Below are 20284 nucleotides of genomic sequence, written 5' to 3'. Positions count from 1 at the left end.
TCATTCGCCAAAAAATGGCCAAATTATTGGTTTTTCTCGAAATTTTCGGAAAAAGTTGTTAAATATATAAATACGGAGTAAACTGGCAATATTTTTTTGGTTCACTCTTTAAAAGAAGCTTTTTTGCAATTCGATAGATGTTTTTGGTAAAAACGGAGTAGAAGAAATTTTTTGTTAACTTTTTGAAACCTTAATATTATTCGTGTGTCTGCCCTTTAAAATTAATTTAAATTCCAAGATTATTTCTGCTATCCCAATATTACATTTTTCAAATCAAAATGTCTCAAATTCCAAGATTATTTCAGATATCCCACTACTACAGTTTTATCAAGTACTTCTTGGTCCACCATTTCTATATAGTGTATTATGCGAATCATTCACCCTCTCAAGAAAACTTTTAAAAATATAAAATTTTTCGAATCTAAATTTCTTAAATCCCAAGATTATTTCAGATATCCCACTATTACAGTTCCAATAAGTGCTCCTTGGACCAACACTAGTATATAGTATAGTATGCGAACCATTCACTCAATTTCCAAAATGGTCTAAAAAGTGAAAACTATTCACCCAATCTCAAAATGGTCACAAATCCTCTCCATTTTCAAAAAAATTTAATTTTTAAAATTTTTAAAATCTAAATTTCAAAATTCCTAGATTATTTCAGATATCTTACTACTTCAGTTCCAACAAGTACCTCTTGAAGCACCATTTCTATATAGTGTATTATGCGAAATATTCACCCGGTTCCCTAAATGGTCACAAATCCTCTCCAGAAAATTTAAAAAAAAAATAAAATTATTTAAATCTAAATTTCCCACATTCCAAGATTATTTCAGATATCCCACTACTACAGTTTCAACAACTACTTCTTGGTCTACCATTTCTATATAGTGCAGTATGCGAACCTTTCACCCAATTCCCAAAATGGTCACAAATCCTCTCAAGAAAAATTTAAAAAATATAAAATTTTTCGAATTTAAATTTCTCAAATCCCAATATTATTTCAAATATCCCACTATTACAGTTCCAATAAGTTCTCCTTGGACCAACACTAGTATATAGTATGCGAACCATTCAGTCAATTTCGAAAATGGTCTACAAAAATTTAAAAAATTATAAAATTTTTCAAATCTAAATTTTTCAAATCCCATGATTATTTCAGCTATCCCACTATTGCATTTCCAACAAGTGCTCCTTGGACCAACAATTGTATATAGTATAGTATGCGAACCATTCAACCAGTTCCCAAAATGGTTACTAATTCTGTCCAGCATTTCTTTTCAAAAAACTTAAATTTATTTAAATTTCACGTCAGAAATTTATTTTTTTATTATTCTTTTGATTTTTTATAGTTTTGAAATTATTTCACATTTATTTTAAGCACTATAATTCATTTATGATAACTGTTAAGTACTTAACAGTGCTATGTTGACTGTAACATGATCAATGTTAAGAAATAGGGTTTTTGTCTGTGCTAGTTAAATTTGAATTTATTTATATCTTTAGAATCAAGGGCACAAAAAAGTACCAAAATCGGTGAAAACGAAAATTAGTATTTTATTTTAAATTAAGAACTAAGTAAACATTTTCCTCTTTGTTTTGTTTCTTTTATTACTTATTATACCTTTAACAACATCCATCCATTATTTTCACCACAACTAAATGCATGTTATTTCAATTAAATACCTTTTCCTGGAAATGGTTGTAAAATCCTGCACATTATCATCATCATTATATCTACATATTTGACATTTTTGTTTAAAATAATTGCTAAACCTACATACACTTAGCTTTATAATAACATATATAACTGATTTCAATTATTTCTTACATTTAATTTTAGGTTTTTATAGAAATTGTATTTAATTCCTAGAAGTTTCAAACAAAAAACCTTCTTTAGTTGCTAAAATTAACAAACAAAGTTCATGTTTAACAGAAATGTGCGTGTGTTTGAGTACACAAAACAATTGCTTCTTAAGAATGTCAAAAAAAAAATAATAAAGAAGATTATAACAATGACTGAAAAATGTTTAAATCAACCACAATTTTCCATAATTTGCATAACAAAAACAAAAATTAATTTGTTTATTTGTCAAGTAGTAGATAATTAAAATTTGTTTAAGTTGGGGGGAAAATTATGAGAATTAAGAGAGCTTATGAACTTACCAGAAAAACCATCGGGACATGTACAATTGTAGTAGGCCACACCATCTATACAGGTGCCACCATTTTCACAGGGCCCCGACCAGCATTCATCCCAATTCGTTTGGCATTGTATGCCAGTATAACCATCGATGCAATAACATGAATAGGAGCTGGAATTGAGTTTTAGATATTGATTAATGAAAATTAATTTAATTTTGGAAGAATATTGTTATAGTTATAAGATTCATTATGATTGGTAAGGACCTTATAAAGTATGTTAGATCTTATAGGAACTCAGCAATGGGGTTTATATGGGAGCTATGGTCAATTACACTGTGTGTAATTTTTTGAGTCATGGAAATATAACCATATACGGACATCACTACGTGATAAAATACCAAAAAAAGACTTGTGTCTCCACTGTTTTGCCCAAAGTCATGCACTTTTTTATGGCCCCCAAAGATTTGGGCCTCGGTGCCGTTTTGGAAAAAAGTGATCATTTTCTCAGGCTCATATCTTGCAAACCGTTCATAATTTTAATATATTCTCTGAGGCAAAGTTATAGCTCTTGCCATAAAGAACAAAAATTGTAAACATATAAAATCAAAAAGACCTCATCTTCAAGATCAAAATCGCAAAAAACTTTAAAAAATTCGAAACTAATTTAGAAATATTTTTTTAAAGCTGCCTAAAAGTATGCTTTAGTTTATAATAATTTAATAGTTTATGGCCCAAAACATTTCCTTTAGTTTTTTCTTACTAACTTATATCGACCTACCTAAACGGGTACTTTTATATACCAGGGGGTGAACAAGAACGATAATTAGCCTGTAAACAACACTAATTACAGCGAAGTTCATAAAAAATTATCAGGAATAGAATATAAAATCCAGGTCAGATTTCAACAGAGATATAAAATATTATTATAATCCTTGTTCCATGTTCTCTTTATAACGACCATCGCTGTAAACCATATTTATCTTACTTAGTTAACCATAGTTTGCCCATTTAAATGCTGTATGATTGATTTGATTACATTTCTAAAAAGAAAACCTTTAGGCTTTGTAATAACAACTATTATTTAAAAATTTATGAATCCAGTTCAATTGAAGGCTACCATTTATTTCTAGTTTTTTGAAAAATGTATAAATGGAAAAGTTTTCTTTTTTATTTTTGAACAAAATGTACAAACTTTTTGCAAGCATTGTAAAATATTCTCATTCTCATAAACTACATATATAAAATTTATATGCAATACAGAACTCATCAACTATGCTGCCAATCTTCTGGCATAAAAAGCTAAATCTTGGCGAAAAATTTATAATAACTGACTCAAGTAATACCCTAAATAATTAAAAATGAAAACATTTAAATCAATTGGTCATATAAAAAAGAAAACATAGTTAAAGATAGATTTGAAATAAATAACTCAATTTGCTACAATTTATTAAATATTAATTTTGTAATAAAATGCAATTGTATTCATTAAAAATTTAAAATCATTTTATTCAATCTATCGTAATTGTTTGTTATAGGGCATTGCATATATTTATACAGTATACTTTTAGGCTGTATATCAAAGCAGACCTTAAAAGCCAACAAATCAAACTAAAGTTTTGTAATAAAACAAAATTTCTGCAAGAATTATGAAACAAACTGAAATGAAATGTATGCCAAGGAAGTATAGGCAACAATAGAGAGTGAGAAGAGAAGCTAAAACAACACAAAATAAACCCCATAACTGCAATATGCTTTTTGGAAATGATACGAAAAATATGCACTACGATTCATCATGAATTAGTAACTAAGTATCACGAGTAAATACTGTATATTTTGCACTAGTTAAATGAAGTAATCAAGGATAGACACAAATCAACCAGCCAGCCAATCACACAAACAGTGATGGGGAAAAGTTTTTCTGTTGTTCTGTAACTTTTACTACAATAATCTATTAACATCAAGAGAGCTTTAAATGTTGATATAAATTTCAAATGTATTGTTTGCTAAATAATATGTTGTGAAGGTCACAAACCCATAGATGGTAAAACCCTTTAAAATTATATATCAATTATTTAGTTAATAACTCAATATTTTTTTTCTTCTTGGACCACGAGCTCCAAGGGGATGACCTCTATTCATGCAAAGCATTGTATTTGAACTAGGAAAATAGGTTATGGGAGGAAGGAAATAGGGAGTAGTGATTTTGGACATTCGATTTGAACTTCCCCACATGACAGGAAACGCTTCAGAGGAAAGATTGTTCCACATAAGTACAGTACAGCTAAAGAATGAATTTTCTCTGTAGTGTGTTGTGCGGTCCACTGGCCAATCGACCACAAAGTGATGTGTTCTTGATGAAAAACGTGTATTACGTAAAAACCTGCTGGTTTACGAACAAGTTCCCTAATTTCATTAGAACAGATTCCATTGTAGTATCGATAGAACAGCAAAACGCAGCCCACATTGCGACGGTGCTCCAGCGAATCAATAGAGTTGGATACCCTACTGTCACCAATAATCACCATCACCCTCTCCTGTACCGAGACACTTGAATGCTTCGAGCAACTCCAACATAGACTTTGAAGCACCGGCCCATACAAGGGAGTTGTATTCCATTTTCGGTCGGATATAGGTGGTGTAAATAGTGAGGAGATCAGGTGTAGTGAAGTAATTCCTACACCGTTTCAAAAAACATAGACGCTTGAATGCTTCTTTCGACACTTGAAAAATGTGTTTAGACCAGCGGACATCACATTGTATTTTCATGCCCAGAACATCAAGACCCTATTCGCACGACCTCATTCAGAGATTGTCACAAAATCTCGGTTAATTCATATTCTGCCTCATTGACAAATGTTGCTGTCATCTGCAAAAGAAAATATAGGGCTGGAAGTTTGACGTAGGAATTCATTTAGAAAAATAAGGAATAGAGTAAGAGATAGATTATAAATTATGGGTTTCTAAGCGGGAAAAATTTCTCGGGAATTCTTGTGTATATTTTTTCGGGAAATGTTTTCTATCAATTTAGTTTTTAAGAAAATCAATTGGTTCCTAGTAATTCCTTATACAGTTTTTTAAAAGTCTTTCAACATTTAAAGAACACTATTATTAATTTAATAGTTATTTTCCTGCTACATACAATCTACTGGTTATTTTTTATATACATTTTAATTACAACTAAAGTGATTACACACTTTAATAAGCCTTTTCTATATTTACTTAACAAGTGACCTACATAATAATTTATATAAATCTATACATTTGAGTGTATGTATCTGTGTGTTATATAGAGAGTAATAGTTCATGTATTGTTTTATATTTATTTTGACTTTATAACCTTAAAAACAACACATTATTAACACTTCAATAAAATTGCTTTTATTTCACACTTTGCCAGTAACATTTATGAATCATTCGTGCATGTTCTACTTTAGGTTGTACAATGTACCTACATTAGGATGGCCCTTATTTTGCAGCTTTTGGATTTACGTTTGTCCCTAGGTCTAAAATTGCTCACCGTTATGTAAAAACCAAATACTGCATCGGATGACTGCTACTTTAAAAATTATTAAAAATATAAAACTAATAAAATTCAGTTATTAGATACATTTTGTAATGTACTGAACCGTGACTATTTAAAAAATACAATAATATGTTATCCCGAAGTCAAAAATACTGTTGAAAGCAATTTCAAAGATTTTTTTTGCAATTTTTTTAGCTTTTTTAGAAAAATTTGTAAAATATCAATTTCTTCAAAGTGTTGGCCATTGTTAGCTATGACTGGCAACATATGGTTTTCGAGGCAAAAGAACTGCTCATCTTTTGAGGCCAAGAACGAATCAAGCCAATATCGGATACTATGTTCCAAAGTGAATCGAATCCAAGAGAGAGTTCCGATTCGATTGAAATAAACAGTAAGCGGACGGGGCAAGTTCTGGAATATAAGGCGGCTGAGGCAAAACTTCCCAATCACTTCATTCTTAATAGTTTTTAACTAGACATTTTTTCGGCCAATGCTCGCTTCATAGGTATAGTTGCGTTCGGTTCATGTTTCATTGGATGGTCAATCCAGATGTCAGCAGCTCATAATAGAGGACCCTTTTACTTACACCAAATACAGAGTTACATTAGCGCCATGGATATTTGGCTTTGGTGTCGATTCGGCTGGTTGGCCGGGCTACACATACGACCTCTACCGCTTCGGGTTATCGGATTATTTTCATCGCAAGTATCTATTCGATGCAAAAACGATTTTCTTTTATACCGTTCAAACAATATCGTCTTTCAAGGTCTCTCGGCTTCAATCGATGGAACAAATTCGCCATAAGCTTTGGAGCGCTTCAGCCGCACTTTTTTTCAAATTAAAGAAGTAAAGCAAAACTTCTCGCATATGACGCTTTGTTGGTACAAAATTCGTAATTTTGTTTACATTAAATGTTGAATAACTATGAGAGATGACAGATATATACACTTCAAAGTTATTAAGAACAAAAACCGCGTTTATTTCAATTGATTTTTTTTCGTAATATTGCACCTTGAGCGAAACTTCAAATCAAATGTGCACCCCTAAATGTTTTCTGACGATTTATACATCACTATATTCGATATAGTCCCACTTATATTGCTATTTAAAATTGAGAAAATCGTCCAACAATTAGCTGTGATTAGAGATGCTAATCGGGACTGATTTTTAAAAATCCAGGGGTTCGGGATTTGGTAAAGAATCCCGAAATCCCGACCCGGGGTTTCGGGATTTTCGGGAAATCTAAAATCCCGAAAATTATAAGAAAGAAACGTACATAATTATGTCTTTACAATTGAAAGTAAATTTTTTATTTAGCAATTAATTTTTATTAGACACTAAAAAGCATAAAATACTTCCATGAGTACATTATATAAGAAGAAATAACAATAATATACATTAGGCCGGGTCGATTTGTATGGACGATCAAAACGTAAAAAATCGTATAGCAGAAACGCAATCTACGCAAAATTCTAAGAAATTATCCCCAAGAAACCATAGGTCTAAAATCAAATCCTATCTTGCCCATTTCGTCTTTTATCCAATAAAAAAATAAAACTATTAAAAAAAATATATATATACTGCAATATCATTGGATAAAAGACGAAATTCGATAGGATTTGATTTTAGACCTATGGTTTCTTCTTAGAATTTTCAGTAAAATGCGTTTCTGCTATACGATTTTTCGTGAAAAAAATCGACATACTTGTGGAAAACCGTACTTTAGTATAAAAAAGTGTTTATTTTAAATAGCTTCTTAAGAATACTATTGCATCTATGATTTCATCTGCCATTCTGGAACGAATTTTGTTTTCGACATATGCTGCTTCCGAAAAACATCTTTCACATTGGCAAACCCGTTTACAAATACTTATAACAAATCTGCAAGTATTTTTCTCTTGTTCCTTCAGAAATAAAATGATCTATTTCTTTTGCAAGTTGAAAATCTACATTATAATTTGGTTTCGTTATTGTTATTTGGGGTTTTTACATTTATTAATAATATCTTTTAGCCTTTTAGCAATCGAAATATTTTAATTTTGTTCGAGCTCCTCATCTGAGATAAAATCAATTTCATTTGAAGAGGATTTAAATTGAGTTTTGTTAGATAACTTACAAAAAAAATTGAAGAATTGATTTTCTAGAGCCCCACTCAAGGAAAACCAAAAATACCGTTTTCCTTTATTAATGTCAAAATGAATGAAAAAGTCACACAAAAATTACAATTTCCCCTATTTATTTATGAAAAACGGGATGTGGAAAATCCCGAAAACCCCGGGATTTTCGGAAACGGGATTCCCCGTTTAGCATCTCTAGCTGTGATATAAACAAAAAACTGCGACTAGATTTTTTCACCAATTTTTCAACCAAATTTATTTTAACCATTTTCTTTGATACTCCACAGCCGAATATAGCATTAAAACAAGTAGGAACTACATTAGATTTTGAATTTAGTCAATCGATTATTTTAATTGAGATATCGGTATTTTTTGTGCAAGCAAATTTGACGCGGGCGTACCCAAGAAGTATTAGAGTTTAAGTAATTAAAATTAGCCCTAAAATGCTTCATGCGCTATGGGTGCTCAAATTAGGGTACCTTCGACATGTAAAATACGTGTACATTTTTATACCCTTCAGCTTCGTGAGAAGGGTATATATAAGTTTGTCATTCCGTTTGTATTTTCTACATTTTTCATTTCCGACCCTATAAAGTATATATATTCTGGATCCTTATATATAGCTGAGTCGATTAAGCCATGTCCGTCTGTCTGTCTGTTGAAATCAACTTTCCGAAGCCGCCAAATAACTTACATACACGATTCAATATCTCCGGAATTCTTCCGGCTCGGTTGCTATTTAAAATCGATAAAATCGGTCCACATATGACTGAGATATAAGGAAAAAACCAGGACAACCTCGATTTTTGACCTATTTTTTTTACCTATATCTGGATTACTAAGTCATTAATATAGACAATATAGATATCCATATTGTGCTCGATAATTCAAAGACCTTTACAATGATGTATATAAGACCATAGTAAGTTGGACCTACAATGGGTCAAAATCGGAAAAAAATATTTTTAAACCCGAATTTTTTTTCAACAAAAGTTTTTTTTCGCTAAATATTAAAAAAAATTGAAAAAACAAAAAAAAAAAATTTTTAATTTAAAAAAAAACAATTTAAAAAAATTTCATTAAAAAACCAATTTGGAAAAAATAATTTTTATTTTGAAGTATAATTTGGTGAAGGGTTATGAGATTCGACACAGCCGAATATAGCTCTCTTACTTGTTTTGTTTCCCATCTGATTATTTTTGAAGGACAGAGTTTTAAAAGTGGCATATTTTTGAATCTAATTGAGATATTGATTTGAATTTTTTTTATAAGACCAAAAATTCACTTATCTACACGCGGAGAAAAAATATAATTGGGCATGGTTACTGTAACCATTTATATAGTGTTACAAGTTTTTTAACTATATTATAGTCACAGTAACCATTTACATGATTGTGGTAACCATAATATGGTTAACTTACGATTCACATGATTGTCTCAACCATATATATGGTTACAGTAAACATATATATGTTTGTGGCAACCATATTTATGATGAATAATTTTATCATAATATGTTGTTCTCAGATTATGATAAGCCTTAAGCCGAGAGCACCATAATATGATAAGTCCTTCATCATATAAATGGTTGTCACAAACATATATATGTTTACTGTAACCATATATATGGTTGAGACAATCATGTGAATCGTAAGTTAACCATATTATGGTTACCACAATCATGTAAATGGTTACTGTGACTATAATATAGTTAAAAAACTTGTAACACTATATAAATGGTTACAGTAACCATGCCCAACTATATTTTTTCTCTGCGTGTAAACAAAAACAATTAGTTCGGAAAAAATGTGGATCAAATTGTTCTTAATATTTGCAATCCTATTAAAATTTTGATACAAATTTTAGTTTTAGAAACCAGCCGTTTAGAAATGCTAGATTTGTTTCCAAAAAAAATTAGATTCTGCCCTACTGTGTGCAATTTAATGAGGTGAAATAACTCCCAAATAAAATAAATCTTTAGAAAAAATTAAATAACCCCCACACAATTTTCCATACAACTTGAGACTTATTTCATTATGAAATAACTATCAAATAAAAAAACTCCCAGTGAAATGTTGTTGGAGGTTATTTCATCTTAAGTTTCACTCAATAACAAATTTATTGGATTACCGGACTTCGGCTGAGTTCAAAGGTTTCTTCCTCTCTCAGGTATAAAAAGGCGTTTTCGCTCAGTAAATTTCTCGCATTGCCCGCCTTCGGCCGAGAGCAAAGGTTTTCTCCTCTCGGATGTATCAAAAGTCGTCTTCGCTTAGTAAAGATTTCCTGCAGTGTTGGTTGATGCCGTTGTTGAGCGAAGCCGTCTTTTTTAAACACCCCAAAGAAGAAAACCTTTACCGTTTTTGTAAGAATTGCTTCCTTGTTTGAAAATGATTTAATATTTGTTGGGAGCTATTTCACATTTCTTGGGACTAATCTCTTTATATCGACCATCAATCCAGTAATATTTATGGGGTATATTGATTTTATTATTCTGTTTGAAACATGTAATGTATCGATTTTGTTCTACGTACTAAACGTTTATAAATATATTTTTATCTAAGTTTGCCTAACAATAGTTTATACAACTGTTATAAGTGTCTTTGAATACAGCCGATAGTCGTTAATGGTTTCACAAAAAAAGGAGTAGGGTTTTTAATTTCCCGACCTTTTTTGATTCCCGGGAATCGGGAAATTTTTTTCTATATTCCCGGCTACCCAGCTATTCCCGAAATATATAATGATTCATATAAAAACTTAGTGTTATAATTACTAAATATCAGAGCTTCGAATTAATTAATAAAATTTGAGCTTAATTCACTAAAATCTTAATCTGTAATTAAAGAATGTCAGCCTTTCATTCCATAAATCCATTCCTAATATTTAATTTTTTAGATTCATTCCAAAGCCTTTGTTTAAACTGAATTAAATTTAAAGTTAATTAATAACGGAATTTATTCAAACTTTGAATGATTAATTTTTTGTTAATCAAATCATTTACAAAATTAATTGAAAAAATTGTCTTAAGCCTTTTTGTATTAGCTTTGAATTGAAGAAAAATTTAATCTATTAAATTTATGAAGCTATTTTGTTATGAATTTGAAGAAGAAATTTAAAGGAATTAGAATGATTCAATAAGAAATAAATTCTATAAATAATGAATTCACTTTTTAAATTTTCATACCAAAAACCTCAAAAAAAAAAAATTAATAATAATAATAAGCGGTCTATTTTTGCCGAGATAAAAGCAAAAAACTGTAAAAAACTTTTCACTGTTTTTTGGTGAAAAAATTGAGTTCTTACTTGTTTTCTATGTATTTTCATCAGTTTTTAATTCAAGGGATTAACGATTAAAAATCCCGGGAATCGGGTAGTGAAAAATTGGCAAAATTTCCGGGATATTTGTACCGGGAATTCCTGGGATAAAAACCCTAAAAAGGAGTCTAATAGTTTAAGTTCTCAATATCTATTGCCCAAACCGAAGCTATAAAGATGGCTTGTAATATATAATCCTCAATTCCACTCCAAAAAAAGTTTGCTACATGCTTTAATATCAGTGGTCGGCACTCATGGTCACCAGGGGTTCAAATAAATGATCAGTTGTGTAACTTTCAACAACGAATTCCATAAAAATTATCAAAAACAAATAAAAATCAAAAAAGAAAAAATGTGTACCATGTTCTCTTTATGCCGACCACTGCTCTATAGCGTTCATTGAAATGACATTTCTGATTCTGAGTTCTGAATGATAGTTTGCTGAACAGTTTTATATACTTTATTTTAAAAACCTATAATTTTACTGGGTTATCCAACAAATCTGTACATACTGCATTATTTATTTTATTTAGAAACTAGGTTACCAATATCAGTACGAAAGCAACAAAAAAACTGGATTATTATTAATAACACATAGTACACATTACTGTTTGTTTTCTTTTCATATTTAAAAGAAAAAAATGAGAAACTCACCTATTTAGACCATCAATACAAACGCCAAACACACAGGGATTACTGAGACAAGCAAAGCCAGCGTGACCGCAACCGAATAAGGTGAACATGGACACTAAAGCCAATAACCAAATGACATTCGCGGAGGAAGAGGTGGAAATGCAGGAGGTGGTGCTGGTGCTGGAACATGAGGAGTGGGTAGTTTTCCAAAATTTAAAACTGCTTAAGCTGTTGTCCATTTCATGATAAAGGGCTGAGTGTTTGTAGGTGGCTGTGGTGGTGGTAGTGGTGGTGTTGGCGGCAATAACTTTCTGACGTTGATGATGTATTAACGATGGTGACGACAATGAGGCCGCTGCTAAAGTTGAGGTTATGATGATGTCTTTGTCATTATTGTTGCTGTTGCTTGAACAGGATGTTGCCGATGATGTTACTCGCAAGGATGTGTTATTATCATCATTGTCGTCTTTATTATCTTCATCATTATTTTTGTTATTCCTGCTATTTGTTTTGTTGTTGTTGTTGTAAACATATGATAGCAACGTATTTCCGGTGTTAATATCGGGGGAAATTGTTGAGTTTACAGATGTTACTGATGCTGCTGCTTCTGCTGCTTGATGTTGTGTCAGTACTGATGGTGGTAGTGGTGATTGTATATATTTGTCGTTGTTGTTATTTTGCAGGTGGCATTTTAACTCAGTTTGTTGTAGCTGCTGTAAAGGATCTCGTTGTATTTCCTTTAATTTGTTGGTTTCTTCGTTTGCTTGTCTTGTTGCTAAGTTGTTATTGCTACAATTTGCTGCTGTAGCTGTCTGTGTTTTTAATGATGTCGTCAATGGTGCTGCTAATGATGAAGATAATGGCAATGGCGTTGGTGATGATGATGATGCTGTTGATGTTGCTGACAATGTTGTCATCATTAGTGGTGTTGTTGTTGTTGTTGCTGTCTTCAATGCTTTCTTAACAATTCTGCTTTCATATTTGTATTGCATAGTTTTAGGTGTTTTGCTTTTTAAGGATTTTTCAATATTTTCTTGATTTTTACATTCATCATACAATTGGGATTTGTTTATAACTAGTTTTCGTTTAAATTCGCTGTTATTTTTCATTTTATTTTCAAGTTTTATTTTTCCCCCAGTTTCAGTCTACTTGAAAAGCTATACGTTTCAAGTAAATAATCAGTAAGTTTTTTTTTCTGCAGTTTGTCTGTTTTTGAGTGCAGTTTTTTTTACGTGCATACATGTATGAAGTAAATGTTCGTTGATGTCATTGATTGATTATTGTAACTCTGTATGTGTGTGTTTCTTTTCAAAAATTGATAGCAATTGTAGTTGAAAATAACAGTAAGAGAGGAAGCTAAAGAGTAGGGAAGCCTCTTTTTAAATGCCTTTTTTGATCGATCGATTATTTGTTTGTTTTTGTAGTATGTCTGTTAAACGTTGGCGGTGGTGTTGGTGTTGCTAGATAGTGTTTTCCAGTTGTAGATGGCGTACAATTTAAATGTTATGGTGATGCTCTTTTGATCCATTCAAATCCTCTTAACAGCTTAAAGACTAACTTGTCTTTGCTGCAAAAGCAATCCTTTGCTGCAGTAACAATCCGTTTGCTGCTGCAGCTCTTTTTATACAATTTATATTACTCTTTTTGTACTGTAAATTATTCCAGCATTTCTTTGTAAATTTTTCTGGCTGTTAGTTTTCTGTATTTTCTTTAATACCTTCTGTGTTTTCTGGATTGTTTTTGCTTTTTAAATAGATTGTTTATTTCCTTTACGGATATTAATTGTTTATGTTGTCTCTTTCTCTGTTGTCCTTGTTGCATCCTTTTTATCGTTTTTTTTTATTTATTTACTATAATCGATGTGACTATTTTGTATGTTGTCCTTCTTCTTTGAAATCGTTTTAAATATTGACTTGTTAAATTTTTAATTGGTTGCTGTAAAGACACAAACAAAAGTGCGATAAAAGGTGAGTATCAGAGAAAAATAAAAGCTTAAGAAAGACATGTTTGTATAAATGTAAATTAATTTGAATTGATTATTGAATGTAAAAATGTTTCATTGATTAAGCGCCTTAAAAAATGTTTCAAATTGCTGGAAATGTATGAAAAAAACTTAATTAAAATATAAAGCTTTTAATTATTTTTTGTTTTATTTTAAGGTTTTCTTTTTTTACTTTTCGGGGAAATGCAAAATAAATATTATGCAGCTGTTGTTTCTTTTTATAAAAGTTCAGTTGTTTGATTAAAAAGGATTATTAGCTGGATTTTAATTGATAGTTTTTTTTTTTGACTAAAAACTAATTTAAGTGATTTTTTGGAGCTTAAGCATTTGTGTGCACTTTTTTGAGACATTTGAAATAGAGTGAGAAATTGTATGCATATTTTTATATCTCTTCTCTTTGGGTAATGGATAGGAGTGGAATAGTGAAGAGATTAGGAGGTTAGGAATACGTTCACCCCCTGAATGCTATGAGTCCGGACACTGCCAGCATGAACATAATTAGTAAAAGTAGCTAGTAATAGTTTTTCACTACAGAGCAGTAGAATCTCCACAGCTCTCGTACAGAATATTAATGACTTACATTTTATATTTGAAACCCTGGAACATAGATCGGAAACTACGGCCGTGCCGAATCTTATATACCCTTCACCAAATTATACTTCAAAATACAAATTTTAAATATTTTTAGGTAAACAAAATTTTTTTTCCAAAGTTGTTTTTTTAATTTTTTGGAAATTTTTTTTTAAATTTTAAAAATTTCTTTTTTTTAAATTTGAAAAAAAAAATTTTTGTTTTTAAATTTTTATTTTTGGTGAAAAAAAAATTCGGGTAAATAATATTTTTCCGATTTTGACCCATTGTATGTCCAACTTAGTATGGTGTTATATACGTCGTTGCAAAGGTCTTTGAAATATCTATTATTAGATATCCATATTGTCTATATTAATGACTTGGTAATCCAGATATAGGTCAAAAATCGAGGTTGTCCTGGTTTTTTCCTCATATCTCAGCCACTTATGGACCGATTTTGCTGATTTTAAATAGGAAACGTCTCGAAAGCATGTCTGACAGAATTATTGAAGATTTGGATCCCAAAGATATCTGGGGTCTTCAGAAAATTGATTTCAACAGACAGACAGACGGACATGGCTTAATCGACTCCGCTATCTATAGAATCCAGAATATATATACTTTATAGGGAAAGTTTGTGCAAATTACATGACGGAATGACCTTCTCACGAAGTTGAAGGGTATAAGTTTGTCATTCCGTTTGTTTTTTTCTACATTTTTCATTTGAGACCCCACAAAGTCGATAAAGCCATGTACGTCTGTATGTTGAAAATAAACTTTCCGTAGCCCCCAAATAACTTACAAACATGATTGATATATTAATATATCGGGAATAGTTCCGGATCGGTTGCCCGGGACAACCTCAATTTTTGGCCTATTTTTGATCTATATCTAAGTCATTAATATAGACAATATGGATAACTAATGATAGATATTTCAAAGTCCATTGCAACGATGTATATAAGGCTATAGTAATTTGGACCCACAATAGGTCAAAATCGAGAAAAAATATTTTTTAACCCGATTTTTTTTTTCACTAATAAATTAAAAAAAATTAAAAAAAAACAATTTTGTGCTGTTATTATAAATACTAGACTTCATACTTTTCTTGAGTTTCATCAAAATCGGACCAAAAAGATATAACATTTCGCTATTTTTCCATGAGAAATTCCAAATATTGAAAAATTTGACATTTGACATTCTCGATTTAAGGGTTGGCGTTTTCCGATTTTAGTAAAACTTTCAGACTATATTTAGAATTACATGGCCTATAATATTCTGAATAGCTTTTACTTAGAAATCATAACAGTAAGGAAATTCGGCTCATTCGCCAAAATATGGCCCAAAAATTAGTTTTTCTCTAAAATCGCTAAATTTAAATCGCAGGTACGGAAAAACTATAGGAGGTATTGACATAATTTTTTCACATTTTTATTCCCTATTATGTTGACAATAAATCCCCAAGTGATGATCAACAAATTCTAAAATTTGTTTAACAAAATTTTTAAAAATTTTAAATTTAAGTTTTGAAACTGCCGTTAAACAAATATTTTTTTTTGGTCATACCTGCGAATAGGTTAACGGTATCCTACGAAGACAAAATCTCATATACAAGTAAATATGGATACATTTTAAGTAAAAATAAGCTTTTATTTTAATATTTCTCAAAATATGTTAATTTTGTTCGTACATTTCTTGTTCTAGTGGCCTGAGACAAGTTAATGGCCTGGCGATTTTTTAATAACTTTAACATTTTTTAACCAATTTTTGTGTTTTATCTCTTACTAGAACGACAATTACGTACACATTTCGATTTTTTTAAATTAAATTGCAAAAGTAATTATTTAATGGCAAAATTTTTACAAAAACTAAAAAAAATTCATTTTTTCCCCTTGTAAATGCACCACAAAACTAAATCGCAAGTCGGCACGGGTTAAAATCATGATAGAAAGACAAAATTTCATATTTAACTATAGTTTTATATCAAAAAATTAGAAGGTATGCGTTCCGAAATTCCAAAAAAAAATTTTTTTGGGACACTCTAATGTACAATGTCCACTTGATAAATCAACTAAAAATTACTAGATTGTTTTAAAGCAAAACTATTGATTACATGTTTTACTGACATTAATTGATTACAAATTTATGTATATTTGTTTTCTATTTATTCCACATAAAGTGGCTTAAATTACATTCGTCTAATGGTTTTTATTGACTCATTTATAATTTGTGTGTTTTGGTGATTTAATTGAATCTTTCAAAAACAATGACCTTGAAGTCTGTTATTAAAATAAATAGGCTTACTTGTCATTGTCTATTATCTTTAGAAATGTTATTGTTTTGTTTTTCGTTGATTTGTTCTGTTCTGTTTTTACAATATACAAAAAAAGTCTTAATAAACCATTAATTTGATAACTAACTATTTATAATATTAAATTTTGTTATTCAAAGCCAAAATTAAGTCAAAATAAAGAGAAACAAATAAATCATTCAGGGTATATTTAGAAAAATAAAGTGAAAAAATATAAGGACTGTAAGTAGTTAGAGTAGGGGAATGTAAAAAAGGGCATACCAAAAGTGTTTTACACTTTAATGCAAACGTTTATTTTCAATATCAGAATACCTAGGGAAATACTGATTTTTATTATGTACTAGCTGTCCCGTCAAACGTTGTTCTGCCATACAAAGTTTGAAGACTGCCACTATAATAGTACTCCAGATATGCAACCCGTTTTCGCAGTTAGTGGTGACATCAAAATGTATATTTCTTTTTATATATAAGATTATGGACGGGAACGCTTTTTACACAGACGTAAAGAGGAAGATAGCTAAATTGGCTGTTTTATAAGGACCCATAATATATACATACATACAATTTAGTGTGGTCTAGATGAGTAGCTCTAAGTACTACACAGGAAATGAGATACTTTTGTTTAGTATTTTTGTCAAAAATGTTGCTATTTCAACTGATATTAGTCCTTTGAAAACGATAAAAGTTTTTGATGCCAATTGATTTTCACTAGACACACAATTTTGTTGTTATCATTAGTTACCCACTTAGACATATACATATATTAGGGCGGCAATTATATTGGAGTTTTTCGTTTTTCAATTCTTCACAACATAGATGAAAACTAGACTAAACTCTGTTGTCAAAAACCTAATTCATTAGAATGTATTGCCATGTATTTGAGTATTGTATAACAAATATGTGTGAAAAGATAGCAGCTTAGTTTTTATACCCACCATAATAAAAGGTATATTAAAGTTTGTAACATATCGAAATATTGGTCGTAGAACCAAACGTACAAAAAGAACTAGTTTGCGTTATTTAAAGTTTCGAGTTTTGGGTAAAAGTAACAATATATTTTTTTTATTATAAAAAACTAAAAAAAATAATTTTGAAAAAAATTTGCAATTGAAAACAGTTACTGTTTCGGAACACATTATATGCTCTTGGCACTCATGTGGATTAGGGCCTCATCGCAGAAGATGATCTTTTGATGAAAATTAGGGAAACATTGACCGAACAGAACACAAATTTTGATAAAGCAATTTCATAATTTACAAGTGATGTGATTTGTGCAAAAAAAACTGAATAAATCACAGCCAATATCAACTGTCAAAGTTCGGAAGTCCCTATTGGAAGACCCTACACCATGCGTGGCAAGGGTATATATTAGTTTGTCATTACGTTTGTAATTTTCACATTTTGCATTTTCGACCCCACAAAGTATATACATTCTGGATCATTATAAATGGCGGAGATGATATCTAAATAACTATAGACCCGGTTCGATTGCTATTTACAATCAAGAAAATCGGACCAAAATGGCAAAAAATCAGTACAATTTTAATCTATATTTTGAATTCTAAGTCATTAATATAGACAATATGGCAATGACGTATATAAGGCCATGGTAAGTTAGACCTACAATGGGTCAAAATCGGGAAATATATCTTTTAATACGATTTTTTCCACCAAAAAAAATTTGTTTCTCAAAAATTTTTTTACTAATAAATTTAAAAAAAAATTGAAATTCTAAAAAAAAATTTAAAAATATTTTTGAATTGAAAAAAAAAAAATTAAAAGAAAAATTTTTCAAAAAAATTTCTGCCGCATAATTTTTTTTCATTAGTAAATAAAAAAAAAAATTGATCGGTAAACCGTTAATCGGTTAAACCGATTAATTTGTGTCGATTAATCGATTAACCGAAGTTTCTGTTTTTTGCACTTTATATAGAAATATAGTTTTAAACACACAAATTTTATTTCTTAACTCGTGAACATTCCCTTCTAGCAATAGTTTTTTGAAGTATATAGTACGAAAACTGAAACTAAGGAATTTGGAAATGATCTTTTTTCTAGAATGTTCTATGATGAACTTTGTCGTAATGAGTCGGAGAACGACATGGTAATAGACGAAACTGAAGATAGAACTTAACGAACTGAGAAATTGGATATTCTTTATCATGCCTTACTTTCGATTTCTCCAACATCTACAATAAAAAAAAATCGTTTAGAAGGAAAGCATTTAAATTATGTTCTTTTTTTAAAATATTATTTCAGAAGATCTTCCTGAAATCCCAAAAAACTCAGATGCATATATCTATTTATTGCTTTGTTTGATTTTTATGTTTATGTTCTTTTTATTATTTTCAATTATTAAACCAGAAACCCGATTAATTGAATACCCTAGTAAATAGAATACAAAAACCATTAATGTATTTGTTGAAATTATTTAACCCAAACTTTAACCCAAAAAAACGTTATCCGATTTTGATAAAATTTTCTGCATTTGCATAAAAGTGTGAAATGGGGTCACCCTAATACGCACTCACTTACACACAAGCACATAATGGTGTTATACTCACGCATACTAGCAACACAATTTGATAAACAACTTAAGGAAAATTCTAACTAAATAAACACAAGTTTAGTTTATATTTAAACAAAATAAACAACTTCCTTTTCCTTCTATAATACTTTTCTGAGAGTGCAACAACCTCTGTAACAAATTTGTTACATGGGCTAATATTTTTTGAGGACTTCTTTTTGAACTCACACAATCGTGAACACTCTTATATTTTCTTCAATACTTATACATTTTTGACTATATATGTGAGTGAGCTGACACATACATTAATACTTTGTTAGGTTTAAGGTTTTTCTAGGTTGTATTTTCTACATTTTTTTTTTTGCATATTAGATGAATAACATGATTTACGTTTTGCCACAAATTTTTCTTTTAGTTTCTCTCTCTCTGTGTAGTTTTCCATTTCCTCTAACCCTTCAAATTTTTTCCTTTCCTGCTACATACTGTGGGTTTTTGTGTTGTTTTTTTAGAAAGTGGGCTAGAGGTGAGGTAGAGGAATTGTAAAGCTCACAGAGAAAAAAGGATACAAATTTCATTCATTTTGTTAGCAATGTTAAAGGAAAAAAGGAGTACAGCATAAATTATTTGTCAAGAGCATCTAGAGTATAAAACTACACTGTTTGCTAATGAAGAATGTAAACGATATAACATAATTTCTATTATTAAGGATTAATTTAGCTGAGAAATTAAATAATAATTGAAACTTTTGTTAATACAACAATTAAATTTGTTTAAAATTTCATAATTTGTAATGTTTCGTTACCATTACAAGAAACAGTGTTAAAATTTTTTGGTATATAAATTATTTTTTGTAACATTTTCATTTTTTTTCTATATTTCTCTGTAAATTTATTTATATATTTTTTTTTACCATATAGAAACTAACTAAAAAATCTCTATGGCATTTTTAGAAACAAAACTATTAGTTTTTATGTAAAAAATGTTAGAGTATGGCTTGCAAAATAAAATTTGGAAGACATGCTGTCATCATGTTTGAGTTTTTTGAGAAAAAAAAAATGAGAAGAAGTGGCAGCTTTTATTTGTCTAAAAAGTGTTTATTTAAGAAAACCCATAAATTAAAGGAACCTCACAAATACACAAACAC

At 30.0% G+C, this 20284-nt stretch overlaps 1 protein-coding gene across 1 annotated transcript; it reads right to left on the bottom strand.

Annotated features, from left to right (window-relative positions):
* Positions 1-1862: 1862 nt before the first annotated feature.
* LOC135950402 (myb-like protein P) lies at positions 1863-12839 on the bottom strand. The gene is made up of 3 exons (XM_065499948.1): positions 11752-12839; positions 2167-2315; positions 1863-1903 (listed from the first exon to the last, which is right to left on the bottom strand). The coding sequence occupies exons 1-3, from the start codon at positions 12837-12839 to the stop codon at positions 1863-1865; spliced, it is 1278 nt and encodes a 425-aa protein (XP_065356020.1).
* Between the last annotated feature and the right edge of the window lie 7445 nt (positions 12840-20284).

This window comes from Calliphora vicina, chromosome 2 (genome assembly GCF_958450345.1).
Source record: "Calliphora vicina chromosome 2, idCalVici1.1, whole genome shotgun sequence".
Classification (NCBI taxonomy): Eukaryota; Metazoa; Arthropoda; class Insecta; order Diptera; family Calliphoridae; genus Calliphora; species Calliphora vicina.
This window is presented reverse-complemented; position numbering and strand designations above follow the sequence as displayed.